The sequence below is a fragment of the Lissotriton vulgaris genome, chromosome 3_1 (assembly GCF_964263255.1).
Source record: "Lissotriton vulgaris chromosome 3_1, aLisVul1.2, whole genome shotgun sequence".
NCBI classification, from domain to species: Eukaryota; Metazoa; Chordata; class Amphibia; order Caudata; family Salamandridae; genus Lissotriton; species Lissotriton vulgaris.
Genome location: NC_141689.1, coordinates 2,104,625,756 through 2,104,653,127, shown reverse-complemented (window position 1 = coordinate 2,104,653,127; position 27,372 = coordinate 2,104,625,756). Strand labels below are relative to the sequence as shown.

Genomic DNA, 27,372 nt, shown 5'->3' with positions numbered 1-27,372 from the left:
TCTGGATTCGGAATGAGACCTCGACCTCTATCTTTTACTCGCCTTCTTATTCTTCTTCATCTTGGCTATAAACAACTTCGCCTCCCTTTCCTTCAATGCCTCAGAGGTCATCTTCCTGCAACACGCACATCCAACGACGTCGTGATCGGAAGACAAGCACCATATGCAATCATCGTGTGGGTCAGTGATGGACATCTGCTTACCGCACTCCCTGCAGGGCTTGAAACCAGATTTTCTCCCGGACATCTTCGAAAGGAAACGAGAAGAACAGACAAGAACAACTATAATAACAATATTACTACGGAGAGTCCAAAGACACTGTTGGCATTGACGGCGCAGAAAAAAGGGAACTGACGTCATCAAGCCAACGAGGCCCTATTACGAATCCAGTGACGTCAGCGGGGTCGCGAGCAGAGTCGTACCCTCTGTGACGTCGTCCATGACCTCGCTGGTGTGGAGAGCTACAAAAGTTTCCGATTGGCTGCTGCGCAGGGGATATTCACAAGGTGAGGAATCCACTGGCAGATGTATCTATCAGAAAATCTCCTACCAATGAGCCGCCTGCTCCCGCAGATTTAGGGAGGTCTTGACTCATACTTTTCATAGTTGAAGAGGCCTACTGCGATAGCCCTACTGACCATATGAAACATGTGGCACCTTTAAAACGGCTCAAGCTCTGGCAGAAAAAGCTAGACCTCTGCTAACCTTGCCTCGCAGGGTCGGATCTATGAGGTTGGGGTTAAGGCTAGAAATTTCCTGCATTGGCTGGCAACACCTAAACCCTTTCAAGGTCACGTAGAAGGTTCACAAGTTAGTTGATCCAGGCTCAACAGCGCAGGAGTTAGTCTGTTATTTCATCCGACGCTACGCTGGCTGCTCACTACCGGAGGCTAAAAGCTTCCATCCTATTGTGGAGGATTGAAGTCTTCCTTGACTAGCCAACAATGATAGACAAGAACTGGACAAACCCATCATAGCAGCTGGAATCACGATGGCCATAGGATCACTACCTACCATGAAAACGCAAGGCTGCAATGGCTCTCCATTGAAATTGTATAAAAAAAAAGATACTTTCCTGCTATCCACCCCCCTACTTGCAACGTACAAGGAAGCGCTAAGGGAGGGTGAACTCCCTTATGATCTTCAAGGTGCTACGATCACTGTCATCCTTAAACCGTGGAAGCATGGAGATCAGCCTGTAGGACTATTGATCCTAAAGGCCAATCTCCATTATCAATGCAGAATCTAAGACCATGGAGCCCTGGCAAACTGACTCAAATATTCCTTCAGCATCCGGGCCAAAATGGCTTTATGCTAGGCCACAGCACTCAAAACCACCTTCGCAGGGTACACAACTGAACTGCCGTCTCTGAGGGCACAACAGACCATTGGGCACTTGTCTCGATTGACTTCGAGAAGGCCTTTGACTCAGTTTGATGGGGATTTTTGTTACCCTTGCAGGAGCCGATGAGCTTAGGTGCCTTTTTTGCCCTTGGGTACAAACGCTCTATTATGACACCTGGGCAAAAGACTGGGTCAATGGGGCGACATCCTGAATCATTCCCCTAGGGGGAGGTAAGCAACAGAGCTGCCCTCTCTCATCCCTTTTATTTGCACTCACCATCAAACCATTGGCAGAATGGATCCGACAGGACGCACAACTATGCAGCTTTCGTTAGGCCAAAATACAGGGAGGACCAGGTCTCGCTCTATGCTGAAGACTTGATCATTTACGTGAGTGACACCAATACCTCAATCCCTAGTCTACAGATCCCCATGTGAACATGCGGCCAATAACCTTGTTCCAATGGCCTACCGAACACTTCTGCTACCTGGGGATAAAGATCGCCTTTCCACAACAGCAGGGATGGGACCTTAATATCACGCCTTTCATTGCTACAGCCAGAAGGGATATGGGCCACTGGGCCACTCTCCCCCTTAATGTGGCCGGCAGAAGAGCATTATTCCAAATTATTTCATTAGAGATTCCACTAAATCCTAGCAGAACTACCCTCACTCCACCCATGCCCTCTTTCTTCAGTACGCTGTAATATGAATTGACATGCTTTATCTTTGCGGGGGCCTGTCACACATCTCTTTCCGTAAGTGTTTGACACCCATATGAGGGTGGATTGGGGTTCTCGGACCTTCACTTCTATTATTGGGCCAGCCACCTTCGCCCCATTTCTAAGTGGTTCTTTGCTGATCGCCGGGACCCAGCTACTGCAGAGGAACGTAAAGAATTGGAACACCACGGTTCCCTTAATTTACTCTTTGGCAGCACCGTTCCCACGACCCTTCCCCAGCCACTCGCTCAACTTTGCCTTTCTGCCATCAATCTCTGAAGTGGATTAGATGGCATAGGGTTGGGTGCCTGCTGCAATGACTGTGCTTATGGTTGGGTCCTGGCTTTCCCACTCTGTCACACTGGAGAACTTCAGGTGGTAGGATTCTATCAGCATCACAACGCTGGGAATATGGCAGGGCACGGTCAAGTGCAAGTTTCATCACATCGTCGCCACCTTCACAGTTTTACAGCTTTCTGCAGTTACGACACACCCTTGAGCATTCCCTAGAACCCTTTCCCAGTTCTAAACCCCGGAGGCACACCTGCTAGATTCACACCTTGTCAAGAAAGGCGAACGTTTTGAGGGAGACCTGGGCACTGCCGGTCTACTCTGAATCTCTCCCTTCTATGGGGTGATCTTTTCATTGTATACTTTTGCCTTTTTGACTACCTGGGTATTGCAAGTTTGGCTCAATGCAGCTCTATTGTTTGTTTGTTAAAAAAAATCTGTTACGCATTCTAAAATTAATAAAAATATTTATTTTATAAGCCACAGGTCTGGTCACCCGATTAAAATAAGAGGACTTTGGAGACATCCCCTATGTCTAACCTGGTAATGTTGTCTTCACGCCCACACCAAGTCCTGAATCCTACCCACACAACAGCTTTTGTGCTACAAATTCAAAAATGTTCTTCCGCATCAGTTTAATCTCAATTACACAAGGCAGACAGTTACTCGGTGACCTCAGATGAATCTCAAAACCCTGTATATACATATCTGTACTTACTGTCTGTATTATATAGATTTTATGTTCCAATTTTGCTTCCATGAGGCAGAGTATAAATGTTTATGTCCAGAGACTCTGATAAATGTAAATCGTGTTATTGGTTGGCATCTTCATTATATTATATCTATTAAATAAATCATGCTTATTGATCCTCAATATATACTATACTGTCTATTTATTACTGCAAATAAAAGGACTCGTCTGAATCTGACCAGATGCAGCTCGAATCTCTGAGGTGATGTCAGTGATGGTGTTGTAAGAAGGCGAAGAATTGAGAAGATTTACAGACAAGACAAAGACATAATACGCATCTATCACTCTGTAGCGCTGTTTAGGTACACAGTTTGTCTAATACCAATGTTAAAAGGACAGCCAAATAGATGTAGGAGAAATGTTACTCAAAGAATACACCCCGGCTAACAGCTTGTCAATAGAAAGTGGTGCTCATAACTAAACAAAGTGTGGACCAGATACCCAAAACGACTACCAGAGCATGGGGACCACTGGGCCTGTAAACTTTTCTCATCTGATATATGACTGGGGAGAGGTGGAGTCCAAGCTCAATTTCAAGTTACTCTCAAGTACAATACAAGGTACAATAAGAAATACCACAACGTACAACAGAATGACAACTTTTCTTCTTTTGCATTTTCACCTCAACAGGACATTCAACCTTTCAATAGACATATGAATTTGTCTATTTTTTGCTCAGAAAAATCTTTCATCAAAAAGGTGATATAGATGGGGACCTGTAGAGTATTTGAATTAATCCTGGTGAAACTTGCCATACAATGGGTACGCTGGAAATAAATTATGGGATTAAGCTCTATCATACAAACTACAAGGATTGTTTGCACCAAGTGCAACCAATTTATAGTAGATCAGAAGGCATGTTACTAGCATGAGCCAGGACACAGCGTAATCCGTCGGGGGGATGCACAGAGATGGTTTTTTAATAAACTCAAAACTCAGAAGTTATCCTTGCGCCATCTGGAGAGACAGTGGCGTCTAAAGTACTCTCCCGATATTGTATATCATTGCCAGGAAGGTCTACAAAAAGAGTATTCTCTCTGCCAAAGCAGATTACTTTTCTAAACGTCTTATCAATTGCAAGAAAAACTCTAAAGAAATTTTCACTATAATTGGTGAATGAGCTAACCCTGAGCGAATTTTGTTGAAAGCTTCGCTCTCTCAAGAATAGTGCAATTCATTCAATGATTTCATCGATAAAATCATGACTATTAAGGCCAGTATTCCCAACCATCCGGCCATCCTGGATCCACCCGTCTTGCATAGAAACAACCATACTTTGAGCTGCTTTCCTACTATTAGCAAGGAGTCTTTCCAAGGTCTCCTAGTTAAAATTAAATCAGGCTCCCCTTCCGACTGCTGCCCTCCCCACATACGTAAGGACTGCCTCACAATCCACTCCGGCCTCACCCTTGCCCTCCAGAATGAGTCACTCATCTGGTATAGTTCCTTTGGCCTTTAAGAAGGCCGTAGTGGTACCCCTTCTGAAAAAATCTGGAGTCGACCCTGCGCTCTTATCTAACTATCGTCCAATCTCCCTGCTCCCCTTTCTGGCAAAGGACCTAGATTTTGGCATTATATGTTATGCTTTATGTGGCAAATGTGACCTATTGGAGATACATATTAGTCCTCAGTATCAAGCCTTGATGTATTTTTGTTAATCATACAATGTGTTTCTTATCTTTAGTGTTGCTCATATTAATTATGCAATGTTATGATATATACCATATCCGGTGTAACTAATAATATGTACTTTATTGTAGGGCGAATTATTGTACATGACCCTGCGTATTTAGTCTTGATAAAGATGGAGCGATCATTGTTTACCATCGAAACGCGTAGACGCACTTTTTGTATAAACCTCAAGACTTCATGACCTTAGTATAAGTACAGATTTTACAGTGTGATATATTAAGGTTTTAATAAGGATTAAGAGTGTACGAACTGTATTGCACAATTTGAATGTCTTACATGTGGCTGTCCATTCATGTAATTATGCGGGTCATAATTTGTGGTGTACGTATTTGAACGGTAATTGTTTTTTGGAACATTGGAAGGATTTGTTTCTTTTAAACTATGTATTTTATGGTGTTTTTAACTTGACTTACTCTAACTATTTAATAAAACATATGTCTTTTTATATTTACTTGCTATTTCATAATATTTGTATCAGAATTTTGTAGCATAGTCAAGGGGATATTACAATTTTTTTAAAGGACCCAGAGAGCCATGTGGCTAAATGCCTCTCTAACTTTCTAGAGGAGTCGAAATACTTGGATTCCCATCAGGCCGGCTTTAGGCCAGCCCACTCCACTGAGACCATCATTCTCGCCTTCTTGGATACTCTCCGAGATAATGCTGACAGAAACTCCCCTCAGGCACTGGTGTTATTGGATCTCTCCGCTGCTTTTGACACGGTCGACCATATCATCTTGATCAACTGCGTCAAACAGGCTGGTGTCCAGGGGTCGGCTGCCCGCTGGCTTGCCTCCTTTTTGGGGGACCGCTCGCAGGCTGTTCGCCATGGATACTTCCCGCCCTCCCTCGCAACACCACCTGCAGTGTTCCTTAGGGTTCGGGGCTCTCTCCTCATTTATTCAATCTTTTTATGGCCCCCTTGATCCAGTCTCAAAGACAGGAAGGTGTCAGTTTTCAACTATGCAGACGATCTACAACTCGTCCTCAGTGTTGATGGTCTGCACAGCTCTGTTACTGATTTCCAGACTACTATGTTGCATATCCAATGTTGGATAGATTATAACCATCTCAAATTAAACCCCGGTAAGACAGAGATCGTTCTTACTGGAGATGGCCATAAATTTTGGAGCCCACATTATTGGCCATTAGAGCTAGATCTCTTCCCATCCTCTCCATTTCGGCCAAAACATTGGGAGTCTCAGTTGACAGTGACCTTTCATTGAAAACCCAGTTTGGTGCAGTGGTGTCCAAGAGTTTCCTTCAAATGCGCAAGATCAGGAAAATACATAGCTTTCTCACCCAGGACGCACTGATCCAGGTTATAATAGCCATTGTTTTATCTCACCTGGACTACGCAAATTCTGTGTATTTTGGTATGCCACATTATTTGCTTAAACGCCTACAGATGCTCAAGAACCATGCTGCACGTGTGGTCTTTCGACTACCTAGATGGCAACGAGCAACCCCATTGTTGAAGGAACTGCATTGGCTCCTTATTTCACAGCGCTGTGTTTTTACGATTGGTTGCCTTATTTTTAAGGCTCTGCATGGCACCAGCCCTATGTTCATTAATAGTCTAATCTCCATGCACATTCCCAGGCGTGACTTTAGGTCTGCTCATCTCCTTTCCACCCCGATGTTTAAAAGGGTCCGCCAAGGAGGCCGAAGATTTGCCACTCTTGCCCCCAAACTGTGGAACTCCTTCCCATGGGAAATTCGGTCCTGCACAGATCTCCTGCAATTTAGGAAATCCCTGAAAACCTGGCTATTTGCACAAAGCTAGATCTTATGTCCCTATTTGACTGCATTTGGAGCCTTTTAGCGCCATGAAGCCACCCGGTGTACGTGCCCTCTCTAAATTTTAATTAACATTAACATAATAGACAAAAGGATTTCCATTTCAACAAATGCTAATGTCAACTGAGAGAATAGTGTATGGAAGAGGCAGGTATGAATAGATACTACTTGAGATACTTGCAATCTCAAGTAGAGAAAATGAATCAAAGCATGGTGTCTCAAGGACACAGCTGAAGCACTTTATCTGTCTCCTGTATCAGAGCTTTTAAAAACTATTATTCAACGACATCATTGCCCACTCCAGAAAATTAGTCTCCCAAGGAGGGACAGGGGCTTGGGAAGACCAGCATACAAGCCCGGACAGTTATGAAAAATAAAGGGTATGCTGTTTCTATATGGAGTGGAAGAAGCATTGGGGCAGTGGGGATTTAGTAGTATGACCCAGATGCTTGCAAGTAGAACACGTAGTTGGTGAGTAATAGCTCCAAGAAGAAGCAAGGGCCCTCGCAAACCCGTGGGGTTTCATGCTTCATCATAGGGCAGCTCCTCGTTGGGCCGGCGCTGCAATGCCAAACAGGCCCCTGGAGGGGGCTCTTCACCAGAGATCTTCTCTGGGTGCCGACGTGAAGCTGAAAGATAATGTGGGGGCATATGTGTAGTGAGTAGAAGTGGCATAGTGAGTATGGTTTAAAAATCGCTAGAGGATTCTCCCAAAATGGATTTTTTGCTGGGTTCCTGTGCCATAGGTAAAAACACAGACTAGAAAGTCGTAGCTGAAGAGGGGAAATAATACCCCCTTCAGTTCAGGATTATGTGTAAGGTGTGCACATGGTGGACATGTTTCATGCCCAATACAGTATAGACGGATCTAGGCATTTCATCAAGACCAAAGGATCCTCATCTACTCTAAAGGGACAGCGTAGGTGTGTGTGAAAAGAGGTCACGTCCCAGCAAATACATTTTTGGAGAATCCTGTAGCGATTTCTAAACCACACTGACACTATCCCACTTCTAATCAGTACACACCACATTATCTTTTAGCTTCACGTCGGCAACCAGTGAAGATATCCGGCGAAGAGCCCCCTTGCGTGGCCCGTTTGGCATTGCGAGGAGCTGCCCTATGATGAGGCATTACAGCAAACAAATGATGGATGGAATGCTGGCAATGCAAACATTCTCCCCCAGTCAAAAGATCTGGGTTAAATTCATCGTCATTTTGCCCACTAACACCACCCAAGTTTGGACCCAGTCGTATACAAATCGGTCTTGACCCTGTGCCCCATGGGAACAGTCCAGACCGAACTACCAGGCCAGGTCTCCCTGGACCGGAAACAAGCATTCTGGACCGGTTTCAGGGTATGTCACTCTTCTTCAGCCAGACTAGCTTGAACCCAGTGGCACAGTGAGCAAGGGACCCAAGTCTGGGCATCCCCATCCCGCTTAGGGCGAAAAGTGTTACGGCAAACAAATGATGGACGGAATGCTGACAATGCAAACATTTTCCCCTAGTCAAAAGATCTGGGTTAAATCCATTGTTCTTTTGCCCGCTATGCCACCCCAGTTTGGACCCAGCCCTATGCAAATCAGTCGGGAACCTGTGCCCCATGGAAACAGTCCAGATCGAACTGCCAAGCCAGGTCCTCCCTGGACCGGAAAAAAAGCATCCTGGGACAGGTTTCAGGGTATGTCACACTATGATGAAGCATGACACCCCTCAGGGTGTGTGAGGGCCTTTGCTCCTTATTAGAGCCATTCCTCCGAAACTACGTGTTCTACTTACAAGCACCTGGGTCTAACTACTAAATCCCCTCGGGGCACCCCTCCTTCCCCCCCCCACCCCCCTCCCTCTGCTTCCTCCACTCCATATAGGAACAGCATACCATTTCTTCTTCACTACTCCAGACAATGTCAGAATGAACTCTTGAAGGAAGTCTGGCAAAATGTTGGTTTGTCAGCTAATTCCAAATGTAAATTACAATTAGCCATACCCTGCATCATCAATGCCTCGGTCATGCCTAGGACTCTCCAGCAGCAACATGTTTGGTCTTCTGAATCCCTAATATCAACCCACCTTCAGTCAGTAAAGGAAATGTAGAAGACAAAACTTTAGGCTCTGTGTGAATTACATTAGGATGGTTTTACCAAACAGAAATGTATCTATTCTATGGGTTTATGTACTCAATATCATGCAATTTGGATAACCCAGGATCCAAGTTATATTTCATACATCTTATAAAGCTGATGGTTATACAATAAGTTTCTTGTTTGCCAACCTCTTGCGTGCAATTTTGACTATTACCAGGACTGCAATCCTCGGTATATGAATGTCTGCCCCTTCCTCTACATAGCTACCTCTATGCAGCCCTTCGTTTTCAGCGTACATGAGGATGGAGTTGCCGTCCTCACATTGATTTAGTGGCATGTGTGGTTGTGCCTTTTTTCTTCTACGATTTGTTTTCTTACACGTATAACAAACATTTTATTAAAATAAATTATCAGTCTTCTATCTCTAAGAAAACAAACGATTTTCAGAAAAAATGTCAGATCCATCAACAAGGAAGTTACAATTTCACCAGCCTTTGTATGCAAGAAAGCAGGACTTAGCACCCCTGGACAAACAACCCTGCATTTACCTTTTTATTGCTCTTAAACCTTAGCAAGCAGTGTGAAATACAGACCTTTAACAGAATATGAATGCCCATTAAGCGTAAGAAAATATATTCACTTAAACCTCTGAATATGCAAATGCTTCATTTAGGTGAAGAATGGTAAAAAACTAGGCCCCGTGCAACAATTACAACCTATATTTTCCAGAAAGATATATTATACTTACGGCAGCAACAGGAATGAGGATTTCCACAAACAGACCAGCAAGTGCATGTTTTATGTCCTTATCTTTTACTTCCAAAAAATATTGGGCACATTCCTAAATGCAAGGATTAAACACAAAAAAGAATACACTGTTAATTTTGTTATTTCTAAAACGTAGTATGCATAACCAATTAGAATTGAATGAATGAGAGAAGGAATTTGTATTGCTGGTTATTCAAAGCCTTTCAGTTCACAAGTTTCAACAGTACAATGACTATGCCTGATACATAAAGAAACTAAAAGAAAAGATTAAATCTTCACTTTACAGAATTTGTTTTATAATTTTCCTCTCCAACCTTTGGTGCAGCCAAAATAGCTCAATAAGTAAAACAGCTACCTTTTGGAGGAGCAAAAGATGTTAAAAATTGGCTGCACCTATATTGGATTGCAATTACCTTGAAGTGCAAGTACGAATACTACAAAGAACTACATATACTATAATACACAGAGGAGTAATACATATCTTTATTACCAAGCATTGTGATAGCAATACATTAGGGACAACAGTGCCAAGAAACTAGGAAAACCAGTTGAACTATTTGCCAACAGGGACCTGCCAGAGCTATTACAAAGTGCACCGCCATTCAGAGTGGTTACATTGTCCATTATTACTGTGTTTGTTGGCTCACCAAATGTATTTTCTTTTGGGGCAGGATGCTTACAAAAGCTTTCTATGCCTCAAATTCATGGAAGATCAGGCAAGGGCAATAAACTGATTTGGGAGTGGTTAAAATATTATGGAAGAAAAGGCGAAAAGAAGCAACTACATAGACTACAACGCAAAGTATACCTGCATGAACTGAAAGGATGCTTCAAAGTCTTCCACAGGGTACATTTTAACTCTGAAGAACTTCATTCCCATTATCAAGCTGATGATGCTTTGCACAACATGAGGACTTTGTTCCTTTTGTCGAAGTTCCTTTAACTCCGTTACAAACTTCTTTCTAACCGCTTGAAACCTAAACCAGTGAACACAAATTCTGGTTAATTCCACAAAACCATCAGGTGACTATATGCAATTAAATGATACAAGAATAACGAACATTCCATGAAGAATGCAGAAAATATTGCCAACATACGTTTACTAAAGTTCATAATCGCACATTCCATGAAAACAGCTCAATATCTATGTGTTGTGATAGGCTTGAAAAATTATATATATATATATATATATATGGACACACATACGTTAACACATACATATATAGAAACACTATATATATATATATACATATATAAACAGATATAGCCACATATATACTCCAGCATGGATGCAGGTGTCCAAGTACTTCATATTTTTAAGGCGTCAAGAGGACAAGTATGAGACGCAAATGAAAGGCCCAATGAAGGTCAAAATATGAGCATACCAGCTTACACTCAGCAGCTCCCCTTAGATTTTCTACTGGCATGGGCTTGCATTTTATTTACGATCTTACTTAAGGCTTTGGGTGGGGATGTTATCTCTTAGTCTGCATACACAAATACTTTTCAATCTTTCTCAGTTCTTCATTAGATCTACTCGAGAAATTACTCTGGGGGTTACCAAACACACCAAACCTTTGACGAGTAACCCTAAATTAGAACCTATGTGCATTCCTAACCATGCCTATACCGGTTTTTCTTACCTAACAAGAAGCGGGACAAAGAAAAAAAAACTTTCAATTCCCAGATAACTTAAGAATAATTACTGAATCAAAGATCTATCATAAACTAAGCTCCCAGATATCCATGTTTACTAATCGTTACATACAAATATAACAGAAAGCCATATATTGTTCTGCCTACATTTATTTTTAAATATGGAAGAAAACAGAAACTAGGTATTGTTTGAAATGATTCTCAATCCAGCCAATAATGACTAAAACCTGGAGAGGCCAACAGACAGGGAGGTTTTCGAATAAATCTTTAAAGAGCCACAGATGTGCACGTTTATAATACAATGTTAAGGTTTTCATTTAAGTGCAGGAGTGAGGCCTTCGATATGGCCTGAGATAGCAAGCACTAAAACCTATCCAATATCCAAGTGCAAATGTATCATAACGATTAAGTAACTAATATTATGAATTGAAACTTTTTTTCATAAAAACATATATAAGGATAAATACAAATAAAATGAGCACACATGAATATGGATAAATATAGACAAAACATTTATTAGAAGTAGAATAATTCTGATTGATCCTCAAATTCTCTGTTAAGGCAAGCTCGGCAGGTTATGGTCGTGGTTACTTAGAAGTACTGAGTAAAAGGGTAGCAGAATAATAGAACAATTGTTTAGCTAAGAAAAAGTGTAGAGCATATGATGCAGTGTTGAAAGTGAAGAAAGGCATCAGGTGACTAAGGAGAAAGGTAGTACTAGTTAAAGAAAAAATGTTCACACAAAATATTCACCCAGAACTCAATCAATTAGGTCAGAGTATTTACAGCTTCTAGACTGGCTTTTTAATCACTAGTGATTGGGAGAAAAAGGTATTTCAGTATATCTTTTTCATTGGGAAATATATAAAATTTTGCAGTAAACTACTAGAAAGTGCTGCACAGACCCGCAGTTTATGAAAGCATGCAACACCTCACTTAGTCTAAGACTTCATTGGCAGTCACTGACTATTCTCTTAGTCAGATCACATTGAGGGGAGTGTAGCAGAGCCCACAACATTAGTAAAGCTTATAGGTGCCTTAGATTTCCCTAAAGTTGCTGTCTATTCTCACTGTTAAATATAGACGGTAAACAGTCTAAAGTTCTCTAGATATGATTTTGCGATTCGAAATATTATAAATCTAGCAGAATCTGGCTTTTTAAAATGTAAGCTCTCAAGGACTCATTCCTGGCAATTGTGCCATGTGCATTTAAGGGTTATATTTGCTGATTCACTGCCAAATACTCAGGGTCCTGAAAGGATAAAAGCCATTCAGAAGGATCTTATGGCGATTTTTATAAGATCACTTAACAGATGGCATTTTCATGTGACCTGTATCATGAGAGGCAAAGCTCAATATAACAAAATGAGGGCAAGTAACAAAGAAAAAATGAGGGCGCACTGGGCTGCTTCGGACTCTTGATTTAAGAAGAAGCACAAGGCCAGTATGTTTGTTCTCCTACTGCTATTGGGTCTGGAGCCCCTCCTATGCAAGAGTACGTAGGCAAGTAACATTGAGGGTGTTGGAGTTGGGAATTAGGAATTTAACATGGCAGCAGGCAAGGACATTCCATTTTTAACAAATCTGTGCTTTGCAGACAAACGATTACACACAGTTGGGATACCCAGTTATTCAAAACAAAACTAAGAACATTTACGCAGAACAGAATGTGGTGCTAGGTAAAAAAGGCTTGGCTCTTTCCAGACCAAGGACTATGGCTTTCTTACTCATAGTGTCTTCTGAATAAATAGGCATGATCACACGGTCTGGGTCAGTTATGGTCCCGCAAAGCTGTTCTATATTTGGCCTTGAAATATTAAAAACCTAGAAAGCTTAAGATATTATGCTATTAAGTATTTACAGCAGTCTTCTAAATTCCGGACATTGAGGAGGTGTGTTAAAAAAATTGTTCTCTTATTTATCTATTTAATGTTTGCCTTGCCTCCTGCTTTATTTCTAAAAGTCCTTCGAAAGTAATTTCGAGGCATGAATGCAAGAATAATTAAGTAGCCTAAACAGGATGTAGAGGACTGGGTTTTTGTTGAAATTTGCCACCCCAGTTTTTGCCCCCTTTTTAGCTACTAGATGCGGATTTCGACTCAACAGTGCACTGAGGGCTGCTAACAAGACTTCCATGCCAGTGCTTCTTCCTGAAAACAAACCGTTGTCTAATTGTGCTACAAATGACAAAGAGCGTTAGCACCCCTGTAAGCCCCTAGTAATGCAAATGCTACTTACCAGTATGCATCTGTTCTTGGCATGTAGGGCTGCTGATATTCATATCTGTGCATAGTCCGCCACCTAGTGTTGGGTCCGGATGATTGCACATTGTTGTCCTGGAAGAGTCTTCGAAGTATCACGAGATAGGTGGCTCCTCCCCTGGACTACAGTGCGCATGGGCATCGCCTCCATCCCCAGATTGTTTTTAGCCATTGGCAGAGATGGAGTGAAGAAAGTGAGTGATGACCATGCTATGAGCATATGTGTATATGAATGAATACTGCAGCTGCTACAGGCGCCGGGGAGGAGGGTGGGCGATATGAATATCAGCAGCCCTACATGCCAAGAACAGATGCATACTGGTAAGTAGCATTTGCAGTTCGAGGCATGTGGGCTGCTGAATTCATATCTGTGCATAGAATACATAGCAGTCCCTCCATTAACAGCGGCCGCCCGTGCCAGCTGCAGCAGTTTGAAAAAGCGTTTTTAGAACAGCCTGACCAACAGCTGCCTGCTGTCTGGAATGCACGTCTACACAGTAGTGCTTAGTGAAGGTATGTGTGGTAGACCATGTGGCTGCTCTACAGATGTCTTCCAAGGGGATGTTACCTAGGAAGGCCATAGAGGCCCCCAACTTCCTAGTGGAGTGGGCCCTTGGTGGGATAGTAAGAGTGCGCTTAGCTTTAGCATAACAGATCTGAATGCACTTTACTATCCATCGAGCAATCCCCGCTTTGGAGATTGCATTTCCCTTGTGTTGTGTGGCAAAAGCAACAAAGAGTTGTTTGGTTTTGCGGAAATCTTTTGTCCTGTCCACATAATACATCAAGGCCCTTTTCACATCAAGAGTGTGGAGCATGCGCTCCGCCAGCGTCTCTGGGTTTTGGAAAAACACTGGCAATTCAATTGTCTGGTTCATGTGGAACTGTGAGATTACTTTGGGTAAGAATTTAGGGTTAGTGCGGAGCACCACCCTGTTAGCATGTATTTGGAAGAAAGGTTCTTGGATGGTGAGCGCCTGCAGCTCGCTCACCCTCCGCAGCGATGTAATTGCTACTAGGAACGCAACCTTCCAAGTCAAGAACTGGAGCTCACAAGAGTGCAGTGGCTCAAAGGGAGGACCCATCAGCCTTGTAAGAACCACATTGAGGTTCCATTCTGGAGCTGGTGGGGTCCTTGGTGGAATGACCCTTTTGAGTCCTTCCAGAAAGGCCTTGATAGCAGGGACCTTAAAGAGTGACAGGTGCTGCCTATTCTGGAGGTATGCTGCCATGGCAGACAGGTGAATGCGGATGGAAGAGTACGCTAGATTACATCGATACAGGTGAAGGAGGTAACATATGATGTTCTGAATGGAAGCATCTAGCGGGTCAATGCTGTGGTTCGCACAGTAGACGACAAACCTCTTCCATTTAGCCGCATAACAAGCTCTCGTAGTGGGCTTCCTTGCCTCCCGAATGATGTCCATACAATCGGGGGGAAGATTGAGGTAGCCAAACTCTAGGACTTCAGGAGCCAGATCGCCAGGTTGAGCTGTTGCGGATCTGGGTGCTGAATGTCGCCATGGCTCTGCGTCAGAAGGCTGGGAGTGAGATGAAGCCTCTGATGCGGTACCACGGAGAGTTCCAGAAACGTGGTGTACCATGGTTGGCGAGCCCACGTTGGAGCAACCAGGATGAGCGTCATCGAGTGTTGCCAGAGCTTGCGTGCCACCAGCGGTATCAGAGGCGCTGGTGGAAAAGCGTACGCAAATCTGCCTGACCAGTTCATCCACATCGCATTGCCCTGTGATTGGGGGTGTGGGAACCTGGCGGCGAAGCTTCGGCATTTTGCGTTCTCCTTTGTGGCGAACAGGTCTATCTCTGGATGACCCCACCTTTGGAAGTACGGTTGGAGTACTGATGGATGTATCTCCCACTCGTGCATCTGATGGCTGTGCATGCTGAGCAGATCTGCCATTTGATTGTCCTTGCCCAGGAGATGCTCTGCCATGAGGAAGATGTTCCTCTGAATGGCCCACTTCCACATGCTCTGAGCCAGGTGAGACAGCTGTGGAGAGTGTGTACCTCCCTGCTTCTGGATGTAGTACATGGCTGTCATGTTGTCCGTCCGGATCAACACGACCTTGTTGCACAGATGTACTTTGAACGCCTTTAGGGCCATGAAGATTGCCATCAGTTCCAACACATTGATGTGCATCTTCCTTTGCTGAAGTGTCCACAGTCCCTGCACAGTGTAGTGGAGTACATGCGCTCCCCATCCCTGGAGAGAGGCGTCCGTCGTCAGGATGATCTGTGGGACAGGCTCCTGGAATGGTCGGCCCTTGCAAAGGTTTTGTGGATTCCACCAATGCAGAGAGTTGTATGCCCGACCGCTCACCAACACTAGGTCTGTCAGTCGCCCATGAGCCTGAGTCCACTGACGTGCAAGGCACTCCTGAAGCGGACGCATATGTAGTCTCGCGTGCGGGACAATGGAGATGCAGGAGGCCATCATGCCTATCAACTGCATGAACACCCTCGCTGGAAGCGAGTGTTGGGGTCTGAATCGTTGGATCAGCGCCTGGATACTGGCGATTCTCACTGAATTTGGCTGCGCAGTGGCTGCCAGAGTGTTGATAGTCGCGCCCAGATACTGTCGCACGTGGGCGGGCTGGAGATGGGACTTTGGGTAGTTCAGAGAGAATCCCAGATCGTGCAGGAGATGAATGGTGCGGGACACGTGTTCGACGCACTGCCGTTCCGTCTTTGCCTGAATAAGCCAATCGTCCAGGTATGGAAAGACATGGACGTGCTGGCGACGGAGATGCGCCGCCACCGTCGCTAGGCATTTTGTAAAAACTCTTGGTGCCGTGGTGACCCCGAACGGCAGGACCCTGAACTGGTAGTGCTGGTCTAAAATCTTGAATCTGAGAAACCTTCTGTGGGAAGGATGCAGGGGAATATGAAAATAGGCATCCTTCAGATCCAGCGTCGCTAGGAAGTCCCCCTGTTGAAGCAGGGGAAGCACCTGCTGCAATGTGAGCATATGGAAGTGCTCCGAGTTGATGTACCAGTTCAGTGGCCTGAGGTCCAGGATCGGCCTGAGTGATCCGTCCTTTTTGGGGATTAGGAAATACAGGGAGTAAACCCCCGTTCCCCGTTCTTGCAATGGAACGAGCTCTATTGCCCCTTTTTGCAGCATGACCAGAACTTCTTGCTGCAACAAGGTCAAGTGCTCGTCGGACATAGCACGGCTTCTTGGCGGTATGTCTGGTGGAATAGATGTAAGTTCTAGACAGTACCCGTACTGGATAAGAGACCTCACCCACCTGTCCGTGGTGATGGATCTCCACGCCGGCAGGAACTGTTGGAGTCTCCCCCCGACAGGTGTCGTGTGATCGGGGGGAAGTGACAAGACGTCACTGCTTGTTGGTGGTGGTGGACCTGGATGCATTGTTTCCACGTCCCCTGCCTTTGATATTGTTGCCTCTGTAGCCACCCCTGCCCTTGTTGTTGTTATACGAGGACTGGGAGCCACCCTTGTAGTATGGCGTGGATTGGGATGCCTGGCCCCTTGAGGTGCCTCTTGAGTTGGAGCGGCGAAAAGAACCACCCCGAAACTGCTGGCTTTGTAAAGCTCCCATAGATTTGGCAGTTTCAGTATCTTTTTTCATTTTTTCTAGGGAGGCATCCACCTCTGGGCCGAACAGATGGTCAGGATTCACTGTCTGCCCCAATATTGTGGTCTGTATGTCGGGTTTGAACCCTGAAATACGAAGCCAGGCATGACGTCTAAGTAAAACACTTGTATTGATGGCCCTTGAGGCAGTGTCAGCTACATCTAGGGCACACTTGATGGACGCATTTGTAATAAGTTTACCCTCCTGAATGAGCATCTCCCCCGCCTCCTTATACTGGTCAGGCAAGTGTTGAAGGATGGCCTCTAAAGTGTCATAATGGGCCCTATCATAACGTGCGAGCAGGGCTTGAGTGTTAGAGATCCTCCAGATGTTTGCTGCCTGTGCAGCAATGCGTTTGCCTGATGCCTCAAAGACTTTGGACTCTTTGTCAGGGGGAGGAGCGTCACCAGTCGTTTGCGAATTTGCCCTTTTTCGAGCGTTGGAAACCACCAGGGAGTCCAATGGCAAGTGTCCCTTAATATAAGTGGGATCCGTGGGCGCCGCTTTATACTTCCTGTCGATGCGAGGATTGACCACCCGCGCCCGGGTGGGCTCCTTGAACACCTCCTGTGCATGCTTCAGCACTCCTTTAAGCATTGGAAGCGTCTTGACCTGCTTTTCGGCGACTGAGAAGGTGTCGACCAAAAAGTCCGCATCCACTGGATCCGAGTGGAGCTCGACGTCATGGTTCGCCGCAGCTCTCTCTATCAGTGCATTGAATGCCGCCGAGTCCTCCGTCGGGGACGTCTTTGCGGCGAAAAGTTGAGTGTCTTGCCCCGACTGCGGGTCGTTTGCGTCGTCGCCTGCTGTCCAGGGCACCTGCTCCTCGTCCGGATCCGAGTACGCAGGGTAGGTGTACTCGGCCTCTTCCTCGTCGACGTCAGGCACGGGGGAATGGGCCGGCGAGTGTTCCAGGGCTTGTGGAGACAGTGGTTCCATCAGAGCCGAAGAGTCCGCAGAGTACTTTTTGCTCTTGAGTGGAATCTTAAAAGGTTCCAAGGTCGGCTCCGATGTAATCTTCCTCTTGAGGAGCGACAATTTTCCCGTGTTGGCGTCGATGTGCACCTCACGACGTTCTTCCGCCGCGAGCGGCTGGAGCCGAAGCTTGGACACCACCAAGGCAGCCTTCGGCGACAAGATGTCCTGAGAGTGTCCGCTCTGCTTAGGCGCGAAGGCTTTCGGCGCCGACTTGGGAGGAAGGGTAAAACGAATGGGCGTTTGCCCCTTGGCAGGCTTCGTCGTGGGCCTAGGCCCCGCAGGGTCCTGGCTGGGAACCACAGACTGCTGGATCCGCCGTAAGGATTCTCCCACCTTCTTGGTAAGGGACGCCGAGGGCTCAAACGACTCGAGCGACTCTTCGTCTTCGAGAGCGTGTTCGACGGTAAGCCTCTTCTTCGGCGCCGACGCCCCATGGCCTGGCGCACTGTCGGCGTGACGCTTTTTAGAAGCCGTCTTCGGGTCCGCGACCCCTTTCGGTGCCGACGCAGCCGCGTCGGATGCCTTCACCTTCGGCGCCGACCCAGATGGCTTTGGGTCGGCCACTTTTGCGCGGCTCCTCTGGTCAGCCATTTTGGCGTGGCTCTTCAAGTCGGCCATTTTGGGTTTCGTGGAAGTTGACGCCTCCAGAACCTTTTTCACCAGCGCCACTTTTGGTTTCGTTTTCGCATCCGAGGGTGCGAGACCAGTTGGCTTCACTTTCGGTTTCTTGTGAGAAATGTCCGTGACCGGGCCCGGAGGCGGGGACGTAGGACTGGTCGTTAGATCTTGGGTAAGGCCCGAAGGCGATCCCTCGACCTGGGCCGTATAACGGGGAGTAACCCCGGAGTCTTGTTGGGGATGCTCTTCGTCCGAGCTATCACCCATTGCGGGACAAGCCCGGTCGTCGTCCCCTACCTCGTCGGAGACTTCGTCATAGGCCTCATCACCCGCGTCGCCGGTCTCTTCTTCGGACGCGGGGCCGGAGTCCGATTCTTGTACGTCGTCTTCTCCCTCAACCGATTCCTGGAAGATATCATCAGGTGGGGGTGCCGAAGCCGACAATTGAGCCTGGAGCCGATTAGCCCGGCGAATCTTCAAAGTTTTCTTGCTCCTAAATTTGGAACACGCCATGCAAGTGTCCTCACGATGATCCGGTGACAAGCATGTATTGCACACGGGGTGCACGTCAAGGTGAGAATACTTTGAGTGACACAGCGGACACTTTTTGAATGGCGTCCGCTCCATAGCAAGAGTGTAGTGTAGGCCCGTCCGCGTCGAAGCACGTGGAGGGGCAGTAGGAGATCGGAGCTGAGAGTCAGTAAGTAAACCCGAACGCAACAATACCGACGCCCAGCCTAAAGACCTTTTGGTCTCGAGAAAAGTAAAACAAACTATCGGTCCCGAGAGAGGGTACCGAAACACATCCGAACCCGATGGCGGAAAAAAACAATCTGGGGATGGAGGCGATGCCCATGCGCACTGTAGTCCAGGGGAGGAGCCACCTATCTCGTGATACTTCGAAGACTCTTCCAGGACAACAATGTGCAATCATCCGGACCCAACACTAGGTGGCGGACTATGCACAGATATGAATTCAGCAGCCCACATGCCTCGAACATGACACTCCAGGTACCTAGGGCAGAGGTACAAAAGAGGGTCCCCTAAGGGCTGCAGCATTGCTTGTGCCACCCTTTGGGAACCAGATACAAATTCCACACAGACTGCCATTTCAGGCTGGGTGACATGGTGCAAATCAGGAGTGAAAACACAATATGCCACTGTAGGAAGCTGGCTCTGTATATGCTATATCAAAGGATGGTACAGTGTGCACAGAGTCCCTAAAGGTATAGCAGAGGCTAAATGTGGTAAGTACTAACAGCTCTCTTTGCGGTAGTGTGGGCAAGCAATTAAGCTTATTCGGAGGGTGTGTTACGCATTTATTGTATTCACGTAATCAAGACTGATGGCACACACAAAGTCAGAATCCAGACCAACTGAGTAAGTATAAAGAAGATATACTTGTATTTCATTTCTAGAACGAAGTAGGACTTGGTACAGATAGGTAAAATACTTTTAATGGTAACCCTTTACCCAGAAATGCAGTTGGGAATGGATTTTCAGTTGTTACAGGTTGGTATGACTTTAAAATGCAGTGTGAATTACACAGTAAATACTTTAAGAACAATTATTGATTACTTTCAGATTACCTAGAGTACTGGGGGTGGTATGCCAAAAATACAAAACCTAAGGATCTCACCATTACAAAGTAAGACTATTCTTGTCTTTAGTTATAGTTACTGTTTTCCCCATACAAAATAACAGTTCAAAGCTTCCCAACACCCAAAATCTCACATGGGTTCCTAGAGGAGAAAGGAAAAATGCTATTTACCAGTATGCATCTGTTCTTGGCATGTAGAGCTGCTCATTCTCACACTTCGCATTAGATCGCCATCTGGAGTTAGGATCGGATGATTGCATGTTGTCGTAGTCTTGGAAGACGTATTTGTAGTCACAAGATAGGTGACTGCTCCCTTTGACGATAGTGCGCATGGGCAACTACTCCATCCTTAGATTGTTTTTCGCCATGATGGGAAATGATGGAGTTCGTAGAAAGAAAAAAGATGTCCATGTGTGCATGTCTAATTAAGATAGACTGGAATAGATACAGGTTCCGGGGAGGCGGGTGGGCGTGTGAGAATCTGCAGCTCTACATGCCAAGCACAGATGCGTACTGGTAAGTAGCATTTTCCATTCGAATCATACACGCTGCAGATCTCACACTTAGCATAGACTATACAGCAGTGTCTCCCCTAGCAGTGGTCCCCTGCATCTCTTGCAGTAGTTTGAAAGAGTTTTGAGGACAGCTTGGCCTACAGCAGCTTGGCTTGCACATCAACACAATAATGTTTAGTGAAGGTGTGTGGTGTAGACCATGTTACTGCCTTACAGATGTCTTCTAGGGGAATGTTCCCTAAGAAAGCCATAGATGCTCCTAGTTTGCGTGTGGAATGCGCTCTACGAGGAATTGTTAATGTGCGTTTTGCTTTCTGATCGCATATTTGGATACATTTTACAATCCACCTTGCAATACCGAATTTAGAGATGGGAATACCTTTATGTGGTGGAGAGAAAGCTACAAACGAAGGATTTTGTTCTGTCAATGTAATAAAGAAGGGCTCTTTTCACGTCTAGGGTGTGTAGAGCTCTCTACTACAGAGTCTAGGTTTTGAAAAACACTGGCAACTCCACTGATTTATTAAGAGGAAATGGGGTGATTACCTTGGGCAGGAATTTTGGATTTGTTCTGAGGACCACTTTGTTACGATGTAATTGTAAAAATGGTTCTTGTATAGTGAAAGCTTGAATCTCACTTGCTCTTCTAAGGAAAGGTAATGGCCACTAGTGAGGCGGTTTTCCATGTGAGGAATTGTAGTTCACATTTGTGTAAAGGTTCAAATGGGGGTCTCATGAGCCTGGTAAGAACAATATTGAGGTTCCACTCTGGAGAGGGTGGTAACCTAGGAGGAATGATCCTCTTTAGTCCTTCCATAAATGATGTGGTGGATGGAAGCATCTAGTGGATTATTATGATTATTAGTGCAGTAAATGGCAAACCTTTTCCATTTTGCAGCATAGCAGGCTCTAGTAGTGGGTCGTCTGGCTTCTTTAATGATGTTCATACAGTCTGGTGGCAGGTTAAGGTAACCAAACTAAGACTTCAGGAGCCAGATCACCAGATTCAGTTGTCTTGGATCTGGATGTCTGATCTCTCCATAGTTCTGCGTTTACAGGGATGGGGACAGGCACAGTCTTTGGTTTGGAACTAGTGAGAGTTCTAGCAGCGTTGTGAACCACGGTTGGCGTGCCCATGTGGGAGCTACTAAGATTAGTTTGAGAGACTGTTGTCGGAGCTTGCGTACCGAATTCTGGGCAAAAATAAAGCACGACTCAAAACTAAAAAACAGTGCCAAATTCTGGCAAACAATTCACAGTTTGCAGCAGCCTGGGCACCACGGAATAAGCTCATATAGATCGGAGGTAGCTTGGGTTGATTACTTGCATAACCACTTTAACCAAATTGAAGAGGGCAACTCCACAGAACGGACAGCACAGGAAACAGAGATCAACAAGAAGGATAACGAAACAGGAAAGGTAGAAAAAGGGTCCAGAAACCCCACGAAAAGAATAACGGGAAAACACGATCAAAAAAACTCATATGGAGTAAAGTACAACAGCACTACAACAGGCAGCAAAGAAAATAAAATCAACATAACAGCGGATCGGATAAAACCCCAAATAAAGAAGGGGAAATCGGAAGGAGCTCCAGGCCCAAATGGGATACCAACGATAATATTTAAACACGACACGGAATTCTGGAGCAACACATTAATGACACTCTTCATGGGCACACAAGAATTAGAAACCTGCCTAGAATCCTGGAAAGGATCGATTATAAGCCCAATTTACAAGCAGGGAGACAGGAGTAATCCTTGCAACTACCGGCTGATTGCCCTAATAGATATAGAGGCAAAATACTACACTGGCCTTCTACTGGATGAACTGACATCGTGGGCAGCGACAAAGCATATAATTCCAGCAAACCAAACAGGATTCTGTAGAGGACAAGGAACCACCACCAACGTCATGGCACTAACTCTGCTGACAGACGCGGCCAAAGTAGGAAAGACCTCGCTGTTTCTATGTTTTATAGACTACAGCTCAGCCTTCAACCACGAGGATCGGGGCAAGCTATTGCAAAAGCTTGAAAAATGGGGGATACCTCAACCCTCCTGAAGCAGCTGATCCTACTTCACACCAACACCTGGGTCAAGATTAAGCTGGGAGACGGTACGCACTTCTCTAGGCGAATTAACACCTCTAAAGGACTGAAACAAGGGTGCGTCCTAGCCCCTACTTTGTTTAATCTTTTCCTAGCAGACCTACCAGGGGAATTGGACACCATCAAATCGCATGCCCCACGTTTGGGAGACATCACGCTGTCCAATCTCCTATACGCCGATGATCTGGTCCTAATAAGTCGCACTCCAACTGGTATCCAGCTCCTTCTAAACACCACCAGCTCATTCTCACAGCGTAACGGACTACTTATCAACTTAAAGAAAACACGAACAATGGCAGTGAACTATAAGAAGACTAGGAAAAACAGCTAGTACTTGGACAGACACAAATTGGACCATGTATCGAGCTACAAGTACCTGGGGGTCTTATTAGATAGCAGAGGTTTGTTTAAGCCCCAATTAGAGACGCTACATCGAAAAGGCACCATGACTTACCTAGTGATGAAACCCCTGAAAAAAGTACTGACTGACTGCACGCTTCACCCGCTTCTACAAGTACTGAGAGCTTGCCTTCAACCGACGCTGACATATGGGAGCGAATTAACATTTCGTAAAGATGCACCGATCCTCAACAAAGTGATCAGTAAAACCTACAAATCCATCTTCCAGTTACCCAGCTATGTATCCCCCTGCCCAAATTCGCCTTGAATTCAGGGTACAGAAACAGACGGTGGAAAAATGGGGCAGCTATATCAAATGCTGGCATAAGATTAAAAACGCAGAGCAAGGTACCTTAAATGCCCATCTTTGGATTGAGCTGCAGCGACAAGAGCGATCACATGCCAGAGAGTATTTGATGGATTCATTAGAAAAACTCGATTTGACTGATCTCTGGGACACCTCAGTAGACCATAAATGATTCAAAAAGTTAGTAACCAAAGAAACAAAAATAACATCGCTAATAGAAGACAAGGAAACTCTAGCTAAGAGGGCACATGGATGGACAGTCCTAAATGGCTATAAAATATTAAAGCCTCAAGCGTACTTGGCCCACGGATTCAAACAGAAGACTAAAGAAAAATTTCTAAAGCTGCGCCTCTGAATATTACCAATTCTCCCTCATCTGGCTGCCTGGGAAAAGGGACCAGGAAGATCAAACTTGCCGTCTCTGCAGAGCAGGACCTGAGGATCTAATCCATATCATATGTATCTGCCCATGCTTAATGGACAAAAGGAGATCCCTACTACGTGCAACATGGAACCAGAAGGGCACCAGATCTTGCAGACAGGCAGGCAAACTATGTCTTAATCCGCAGGAGACCCAATTTAACTGCCGATTTACAAAATTCCTTGACACAGTGATGGAGAGAATCAAGGCAACACAAAAAGAGGAAACTAAGCAACAGATACAGTACTTCTGAGCATAATTTTGGGACCGCAGCTCAAACTAACAATAATAAAAAGTAAATTGGTAACATGATCTTCACATATTATCACATAATATGGCGATTGGAAAATTTTATTTTTTGAAAATCACTTTATCTCTGATATTTATCTCTTTTAAAGCTATGTATTTTAAATTGTGAGTTTTATTAACTGTGCAGTAAACTTACTTACTCCGACGAGACAGACTGTGGGGAGGGACAAGAGGGGCCCAGAGAGGGACAAGGGGTCCCTACCCAGCCTCGACTCGGAGCGTGACGAGGAGGGTCCACCGACCCCTGTGGCTCAGCACAGTCCAGTCGCTGCCGGCACCGCAGCTGCGTCACCTCGGCTTTAGACAGGACCACCTTGTCAAAGGACCGAGAGGGGCTCAGGGATGCGACCCGAACACCAACAACACCACAGGGAATCCCGCAGGAGTTTGTGGCGTGGCATTGTGTCTGAAGAAAGGACCCCCGAGGGGCCGCACCCCAACAGTACCACATCCTCCAAGCCTGGATCCGAGCCAGACAGGGCTGGAGTCGCCGGTGACGCCGCGGAGGGCCCCGCGCAAGGCAAGGAGGAGAAGCCAGCGAGGCCTGCAAAGCCGCCGCATATGTCTCCATCTGGACTCTCAAGGCCCCAACACCGGGAAAAATTGGACAGGACGACACGCGGACCCGCATCACCCGCGGAAAGCCCACGCCCCCAGCAGGCCGGAAAGTGTCGCAGTTTGTCCCAGGGGACAAACTGCAACACTTACCCACCGGGGAGCGACACTCACGTGACATCGGAGAAGGGCGAGGACGACAACAATGGCTGTATCTGAAGCCGTCCGTCGAAGCTGATCGAGGGGAGGACGTCGACCTGGAGGGACACGCCGAGAGTAGCTTCATCCGGTGCTCCAGCTCCGACTTCGGCTTCAACTGTTGGCACGCCTCACAATCAGTGGTGCCGTGATCCTCCCCAAAACACTACATACAAATGAGGTGAGGGTCCATCGCCGGCATAAGACGCCTACATGACTTGCAAGTCTTGAAGCCTTAGGCATCCGCCTACTGTTCCACCAAAAGAGACAATGGGATGAAAAAAGGGCCCCAAACAGGCCCGTAGCAAGGACCGGATCCGCGTTGCACACAGAAAAGGAAAAAAACTGACGTGGGCGCGCTGGGGCGAGGCTTATGCGACCGGGCTTATGTGACCTCGCTGACGTCACGTACGCGGACGACATCTGGGGGTAGTCGCGTGATGCCGCCCCGCCCCCTGCTCGCAGGGATGCTATGCCAAAAAGTTTCCTGATCCAGTCCCACACCTGGGGACAATTCTACGTGAAGGAATCTGCGGCTAGTAGTCTATCAGATACATCATCTGGAAACTATCTCCTAAAACACATACACATATAGAGGTTAACAAATTAAAGAACAAGACTTGTACAGTAGTTTGGTTTTTGCAGAGATGTCACAGTTCTTCTGTTTTACCCTCAAAATAGAAAAAAAAAATGAAGTGGGACATACCTGGATAGTTTTTTTTATATAGGTTCACTGAGAAAGCTAAGAAATTGCAAACCTTTTATTTTACTTGATAAGACAGATAGGATATCCCTGTCACCCTTAGCAGTTCCAAATTAATGGTATTAAGCAAGAATCGGAACTATTTTCTTTATTGTTGGATGTACTCTTCCTTTGGTATCCTGTTTCCGCAAGAACTAATTTTCAATGAAGTTATTTGAAGTTATAAATGCTGTCTTTAAATGGACTATTGTACGGTTCAGCAAACAGTTGAAATTTAACAACTGGAACAAATATGCAAAGCAACAAAACCGGGTTTAATAAACTTACTTTGATTGAGCAAGTACACCTATGACTTCTGCATATAAATCTGCAATAATATGCACATTCCCAGTGTTTGTTCCTGAATACCTAAATAAATCAAACAAAAGAAAATAAAGAAATATCATGTTCATAATATATTATAAACTTAAAACTTTGTTTTGCTGACAGAGTCCTAGAATCCACCTTCTCATTTCCATTTTACGTTAAAGCCTTTGCCCACAGATGGAAAAGAGCTAATATTTCACAAGTGCAATCAATAATTCAAACTTACCAGTAAAATGGGTAAGCCATCAAAAAGGTTACAAATGGAAATGCTAAAAACAAATCTGCCACTCTCAAAATTGACATTTCATTCTATTAGTTGTAGTTTTTCTATGCAAATCAGTCTGAAGCACAATGCAAATGAACAGTCAAGTCTGAAATATTACAGCTCATGCCCCCTAAATGGAACACAAATAATTTGTTTCAAGTTTTTTTTATTTGAATAGGGAGTTATGGTTGATTAACACTGGGTGATACCAACAATCCGAACACTGCTTAAGTTAAAAATCGTATTAACCTTTGAATAAGTTTAAAACATTAAGGTCCGGGAACATGGTAAACCTAATATAAGGGAGTACCTGGCTTTTGCCTAAACACATGCCACCCCCATCTGTAGTACTACTTGTAGTACAAGTTAAACATCGCAATCAGAAGGTTCACACTTTAGGGTTTTTCCAACTTTCAGGCAGATCCAAGGGTCTACAGTCAAACACCAACTCTGACAATACTAGGTTGCACAGGATGGCAACATTGGAAAAAAATTGGTCTGCTGTCACATCTTGCGCCAAGTCATCCACCTCATTACATTCGTTTTAGCTCTTTCTTTTTTGTGTGTTAATGTACCTTTCATCACATAAGGCACAGACTAGAGAGTCCATTATTAAGGAGTATCATATTTTACTGCATTCTGAGTGTCTAACACTTATTACCTCTTCGGCTAATGAGAAGAGTAATCTAAGGCTTATTCAAAGTCAAATGCTAAAGGAAAGTACATGGTTATACAATTGTATACAATAGGTCAAAGTCTGTGGCACAATATGCAGGATTAACAGACTCAAAATGTTACAAAGTAAGTCCAGAAAACATACAAAAGTCCTGGAGCAAAAGGAACCAGGTCTTAAACACATCCTTCAGTATTCTTTCCCTCATTTGGATTTTTTTAAACTAAGTAAAGATTCAGAATATACGTCTAACGATTTAAAAGCACAGCTTGGGCTTAGGCATATCAAAAAATTCCCTAGACATATACTTTGTTTGCATTAACACAACATCACATAATTAAGTAAAATGTTGATTTTATGTAACTACG

At 45.1% G+C, this 27,372-nt stretch overlaps 1 protein-coding gene across 11 annotated transcripts in view; it reads right to left on the bottom strand.

The window, feature by feature from the left end:
- Positions 1-27,372, bottom strand: part of FRYL (FRY like transcription coactivator) — a 2,483,143-nt gene that overhangs the window by 1,975,243 nt on the left and 480,528 nt on the right. For all 11 annotated transcript variants that reach the window (XM_086962669.1, XM_086962670.1, XM_086962671.1 and 8 more), the window contains 3 exons: positions 26,028-26,108; positions 10,262-10,430; positions 9,434-9,526 (listed from right to left, as the gene is read on the bottom strand). In XM_086962669.1, the coding sequence (XP_086818795.1) occupies positions 9,434-9,526; positions 10,262-10,430; positions 26,028-26,108 (343 nt within the window). The remainder of the gene's footprint in view (positions 1-9,433; positions 9,527-10,261; positions 10,431-26,027; positions 26,109-27,372) is intronic.